At 52.1% G+C, this 5,965-nt stretch overlaps 1 protein-coding gene across 1 annotated transcript; it reads right to left on the bottom strand.

Annotated features, from left to right (window-relative positions):
- Nucleotides 1-811: 811 nt before the first annotated feature.
- WNT1 (Wnt family member 1) lies at nt 812-5,574 on the bottom strand. Its single transcript, XM_020966309.2, has 4 exons — nt 5,474-5,574; nt 4,099-4,352; nt 3,130-3,395; nt 812-2,476 (listed from the first exon to the last, which is right to left on the bottom strand). The coding sequence occupies exons 1-4, from the start codon at nt 5,572-5,574 to the stop codon at nt 1,988-1,990; spliced, it is 1,110 nt and encodes a 369-aa protein (XP_020821968.1). The 3' UTR covers nt 812-1,987.
- Nucleotides 5,575-5,965: the final 391 nt, after the last annotated feature.

The following is a 5,965-nucleotide window of genomic DNA, read 5'->3' as shown; positions in this document are numbered from 1 at the left end:
TGGGCCTTGGGGCTTCACTTCTGTCATTATCATAATTAAGCCTGACAGTTGTATTGCGTTTTTTTACTTCCAAGCACTTTGACATCTATGATGTCATAAATAACCCTGTGAGATAATTAGGGCAGGTAGAATGGATTTCCACTTTGTCAATGGAGAAACTTAAGGATGATGTAAGTGGTGAGGAAGACAGTGGAGCAGAGTGGGGAAACATGGTTTAGTGGAAAGGACACTGGAGTTGAGTCGAAAGACTTGACTTTGAATACAACCTCTGATGGTTTATACCTGTGGAATCTGGCATGAGTTCCCTAACCTCTCTAAGCATCAGTTTCCTTCTCCATAAAATTAAAGGCTTATATTAGATAATATCTCAGGCTCCCTTCTATCTCTGAATCCTATCGTTCTAAGATATAAAGAAAATAATGTTTTAAAACAGAAATTGAGGCATAGAAGACAAGTGGGTTTTCTGAGATCACATGGCTATTTAGTGACAGACTCCAAACCACATCCAGGAACTTCCTTAATTGTGCTCTTTCCACAGGAGAAGAGGGTCCACTAGTGGCCTCAGGAGGGTCAACTGGAGGTCAAAGATCCTGAATCTGTGGCCTGACCCCTATTAAGGGCCCAAGTCTGTTCATATTACTCCTTCCTAAGGCCTCCCTTTACCCCTGGGCTGCTGGAAACGTAAAGATCCCTGCTGAGGAAAAGTGGGATTAGCACCAACAGTTGGATGTTCAAGAAAAAAAAAACATTTATATCACTGATCAAAAATAGAAATTTTATTCTGCAAAGGAAAATATACTACAGGGGACTGAGGAGTTGACAATGGTTACACAGATGAGAAATGTTGGTTTCTGTGGCCAAAGATATCTTTGAGATGAGATAAAGGAAAAATGAGAGAAGGTATAGGTCAAGGGCAAAAGGGCAAGTGGAGAAAGAGTGGGATGGAGTCTGGAGGTAGGGGTAGTTCTGTGGATCAGGCTGGGACCCAGCACAATAAATAGTTTTATTTACAATAACCAAATCCTCGGCTTTGTATCCACAGTTCAGTGCAAATTATTTACACACTGACTAGAGGAGGATGGGAGGGAGTGAGAGTCGGGACATAGTAGGCAGAACTCACAGCTGTTCAATGGCCCCCTTGCAGAGGTTGGGTGTAGGGTAACCTCATCTGGGTCTCCCTAACCCCATTAGACACATCATCACAGCTGCCCTTCTCCCCTAGAACTCTTCTGCTCCTGCTGTGGGTAAGGAGAGAGGTGAGCACTGCCCATGCTTTGATGCCTGAGGCTGGGTTCTAGGTCTCAAGTGCCTGCCTGGCTTTCCAATACTTTGGGCCTCCTCACAACCCAGGAAAGTAAAAGGGCCTGTACAGGGACCAGAGGAGAAAAAGCAAGACAGGGAAAGATGGTGGGAGGAAGAGAGAGAGAAAAAAAAAAGAGAAAGGAAAGAATATTAGAAGGGAAAGGATCACTATCAAAGATAGTGGGGGTTTCCTTCTCTAACTTCTATATGCCCCAGGGGGCTGGAAGAATTGAAATCATTTCTTGTTCTGTGCTGGAAGTACTGAGTGGGTCTGAGCAAAGGACTTCACAGAAGGGGAGGGGGCACTGCTGCACAGTATTTCCCCTAGGGTAAGCTCTGGGGGAAATAGCTTTGAGAGTACAGCTGTCAGGGGATTGTGGCTTTACGGTTCACCTTAGTAAGAGATTTTGTGTTCCCTTGACTGAACAGAGGAAGGATGGAGTGGGTGGATGGGTAGGGGGAGGTGAAATAGATGTCCGTGGAGAAAGGGAGGTGTGGAAAAGGGGCATTCGTGGACCATGGGAAACGAAGGTAGGGGTTTCTGGCCTGGGAGTTCCTGGGATTCCCAGGTGTGTGTGTGTGTGTGTGTGTGTGTGTGTGACTGCAGTGCATGGCGAGAGTCCAGAGGGTAGTGCTTCTCGGAGGCTGTGGATCTGCAGGTTCCTCGGCAGGGAGGACCCCTCCCTCACAGACATTCGTGCAGCACTCGAGTGTGGGTGCAGTTGCGGCAGCTGACATGGCAGCACCAGTGGAAGGTGCAGTTGCAGCGCTCGGTGACGCGCTGCGTGCGCGTACGGTGGCCTCGCCCGCAGCACAGAAGCTCGCAGCCGTCCAGGGCCGGGGAAGAGCTGTTGCAGGCGCGTCCCGTGGTCCCCGCTGTGCCCATGCGCCCACTGTAGGTGCAGAAGTTAGGTGACTTCTCGAAATACACGAGATCGTGAGGTGAGGGCGGCTTGTGGGCAGGGTCTTCAGGTTCTAGGCGCAGTAGCTCTGCGCGGGATGCGCGATTACTGCCCCTGTTGCTGTAGAGCACGCGCGAGGCGCCGTCAAAGCGATCCCGCAGCACGTCGCCCACCGCGCGAAGCGTGGGCAATCTCATCCAGCACGTGCGCACAGTGCACGAGCCCGACATACCGTGGCACTTGCATTCCTGGCGCATTTCCGAGAACACTGTCTGTGGGAAAGAGGCAGTCGTCAGTTCCTTGTAGCCTCCCCTGACCATCCTGCTTCCCTATTAGCATTCTGTCACCTCCCCTAAATACAGTCCTTTCCTAGGGCAGTCAAGTCCACACCAATGCCCGGAGCGACTGAACCTTTGAACCCCGTCTGCTTCCTTTCTTTCCTGCTGATTCTTTCGCGAAGCAGCGCGTAGTAATGAGGCAAGTGCTGTATTTGGAATTGAAAAGTCTGGTTTGAGCTCTGGGTCTACCACTTACTAGGCAAGTCAAAAAATGTAAATGAGGGAATTGGGCTAGATGTTCTCTATCATCTCTAAGTCTCTGATCCTATGATTCTCAAGCCTTCCCGTCCCATTCATTGACCATATATTCCCCAGGGCGAGTTGCCTGTCCAGTTGACCCAGTTACCTGAACCCCCCCCCCGCCCCGCTTTCCCACGCTCCAGAGTTTCATAATCTGCTCTCTACCACACTAACCTACACCCCCACTCTCACATACCCTTGCTAACCTGGGCACACTAACTGCCCCCCTCTCCCATGTACACATACTCTTGCTAACCTGAGGTCTGGCTTTCTGGTTGTGAGCCCTCACTATGGTTTTCCTATCCCCTTCATTATGCACCCCACACACACTCCTAGAACTCCCTTACCGTGCGCCCCGCCTCGTTGTTGTGGAGGTTCATGAGGAAACGCAGGTCCCTCCCCTTCTCCCCAGAGTCCACAAATTCTCGGCCAAAGAGGCGACCAAAGTCGATGTTGTCACTGCAGCCACCCCAGTGCCAGTCCGGACCTCCCGGGCCACGTCGCCGGTAGTCGCACGTACAAGATTCTATTGAACCCTCGGAACAGGAGCGAGCAACAGAGTGTGTCACCCCAGCAGATGTGATGGCGAAGATAAAGGCGGTCTCTCGGCATCCTGTTAGAGGAAGAGGAATTGGAGCCACTGGGATGGTGGTGTTGGGGTTAGCCAGGAAGAGACAGGTGCTGGAAACATCTTTTGGAACCCAGGAATTCTGAACACATGCACAGACTCATTCCCCTACATTTCTTGCCTCACAAACCGCGGGACACATGCACACACTCTCCCAGCCGGCAAGCATTTTGGTTGCTAAGGGTAGTTGGAGATGTAGAAAGCGAGCGTACAGCTAGCTCTTTTCTGCCTCAGTTTCTCCAGCCTTCATACAGAAAAGAGGGGGTGACATGAAAAGAAGAGATGGGTCGATCTAGTGGCAGTAGCCACCCGAGGGCACATAAACTTCCTACACTTCCCCCAAACTCTCCCCGAAAGCGCAGCCCCTACTAAACTGGAGGTGACCGAGAGTTGACTAGTTCCCAAGAGCAGAAGCCTTGGCTCCCGGAAAAGTGAATATAGGACTTGGAAAAAAAAAAGTGTCACATAGTAAGTGCGCAATCACCATCTGTCTATTGATTGATTGTATGCCCTCTGGGGGCATAGGCTCCAATACGTTCCTAGCCCAGGGCTGACCTTATTTAGGTTAAAGCAGCAGAAGGAACCTACCTATCCCTTGGTGCGAACTTTGTCTACCTCCAGTCCCACAATCTCCTCCCATCTCCTCCCACAACGCTCCCCTCCAAACCCCCAACTTCACAGCTCGCACCTCGGTTGACTATCTTGCCGAAAACGTGGGGCCCTGAAGCCGTGGGGCAGTTCCAGCGTCGATTCCGAAACTGCCACTTGCACTCTCTCACAGCGCTCTGCAGACCGCCGCTCACGCTGTGCAAGATGCCCGGGTTTTGCCGAATTAGCCGCCGCTGCTTTCGGCTAAGCAATTGCAGACTTGGTTCCAGCACCAATTGCAAGCTCTTTGAGTCGGTCAGCAGGTTGGTGGAGGACGCCACGTTCACTATGCCCCTGGAGTCGGACACGGATGTCAGGGGCTCAGGCTTAGCGTAGGGTCTTACAGCCCTGTCTCTCCCCCCCGCCCGAAAAGCCCATTCTATTCCATTCAACAAACATGTAGTAAATGTCTACCAAAGCACCTCATCCTCATCATCCTTCTGCAGGAAAGCTGGGCTGCAGCAGGGCAGAAGAAAGCACCATAGCCATAAAATCCAGGTGCCTGGTTCCTGAAGTCCCGCTGCACCCAAAGTCATCAATAAGAACTAGGCATTTGCATTTTGGTTCCCAGTCCGTTTCTGTCCCAAGACAAGTCCATTCTCTTCCACCACCACCCCAACTGCTCTGTAAAGAGTGAGTGGCAAAATGATAAGAGACTCAAACTGAGATGCCAAACTCTCTGTCACCTTTTCCCCCCTAAAGAAAAGAGAGATGAGACCCAGGATGAAAGAAAACCCCAAACTGCAGCTCAATTGGAAAGGGTCTGAAGGCATATTGGCTTGTATCCATTCACCACCAGGCTTGTGAAACTCGAGGGGCTTTCTGTTAAAAGAGCTCAGGGCCACTGTGACCATCCGAGCTGTTTGATAGCGAGGGACTACCCGCTTTCCTACCCCTTTACTACAGTCAGGTTCGTCCTACGTGGAGGGAAACTGTGGGAGAGCAAGGAGAGGGCAACGGGGAACGGAGAGGGGGAGAGAGAGAGAGAGAGAGAGAGAGAGAGAGAGAGAGAGAGAGAGAGAGAGAGAGAGAGCGAGAGAGCAGTAAATACAGAGGAAGGGGAAGAAGTATTGGAAGATCTGCTGTTCCTGGAATTAGTAGGAGTCTGAGAGCCAGGAGTGCAAAGAGAAGAGCTGAGACTGGAATCTCAGATACTGTAACCGCCTAAGCCTCAGGCCTCAGGTAGCGACTTTGGACAGCTCTGGACAGCTCCGAGGCTCTTTTCCGTCTCTCAGTCTCTCTCTCCCTTCCAGCCCTATCCTCTGTGGGTTCTTTCCCCCAAAGGAATGGAGTATGTGTAAGAATGCTCAATGTCTATAAAGTCTGTCCATCTGTCTCCATGTATTTGAGATTTGAGTGGAAAACGTGGGGTTAGCAGCCCCGACTCCAGAGTCCCCTGACCTCGGATCACTCACCACCATCTGCCGCTGCTGTTGGCGGCTAGAACTCCAGGCATAGCCGCGAGCGCCAGCAGTGTCGCGGCTCCCCAGCTCAAAAGCAGAGTTTCGGTCCCCATCACCAGTCTGTGGCGAGCTGGGACTGGACTTGCTGCTTCCCGCTATGGCGGAGCAGGATAGGCTGCGTTGGCCCCGGGTTCCCAGGATCCCCGAAACTGATCTAAAAATCCCGGGGCCAGGTGACGACTTGCAGCATGGCTTGCAGAGCTGCGCAGCAAGGTCCCGGGCAGGACTGACAGGCTGAAGTATCCTAGGTCAGCAACACCACCTATTATAGCTGTGGTGAAGACAAGGAGGGTCCCCGGGCCAGGTCGGGCCGGGCCTCCACGCACGGGCGAACAGGACAGGGGCTCAGACAATGGACCGCGGGGCCTTACGGGCTCTGACTTGTCTGCTTGCGGAGCTGGCAGGCTGGCCGTCGGGGCTCACCCCCCGCCCCTTGCTTCAGGG

Source organism: Phascolarctos cinereus, unplaced genomic scaffold (assembly GCF_003287225.1).
Source record: "Phascolarctos cinereus isolate Bilbo 61053 unplaced genomic scaffold, phaCin_HiC Scaffold_1;HRSCAF=81, whole genome shotgun sequence".
NCBI lineage: Eukaryota > Metazoa > Chordata > Mammalia > Diprotodontia > Phascolarctidae > Phascolarctos > Phascolarctos cinereus.
The sequence above is the reverse complement of the archived record's forward strand: the minus strand, read 5'-3'. Positions and strand labels throughout refer to the sequence as shown.

Excerpts from the sequence above, each read along its gene's own strand:
- WNT1 (XM_020966309.2), bottom strand. The coding sequence starts at position 5,574 with ATGGGGACCGAAACTCTGCTTTTGAGCTGGGGAGCCGCGACACTGCTG. Across the intron at positions 4,353-5,473 it reads AACAGCAGCGGCAGATGGTG|GGGCATAGTGAACGTGGCGT; the intron begins GTGAGTGATCCG and ends GTCCGACTCCAG. Across the intron at positions 3,396-4,098 it reads CGGCAAGATAGTCAACCGAG|GATGCCGAGAGACCGCCTTT; the intron begins GTGCGAGCTGTG and ends TTCCTCTAACAG.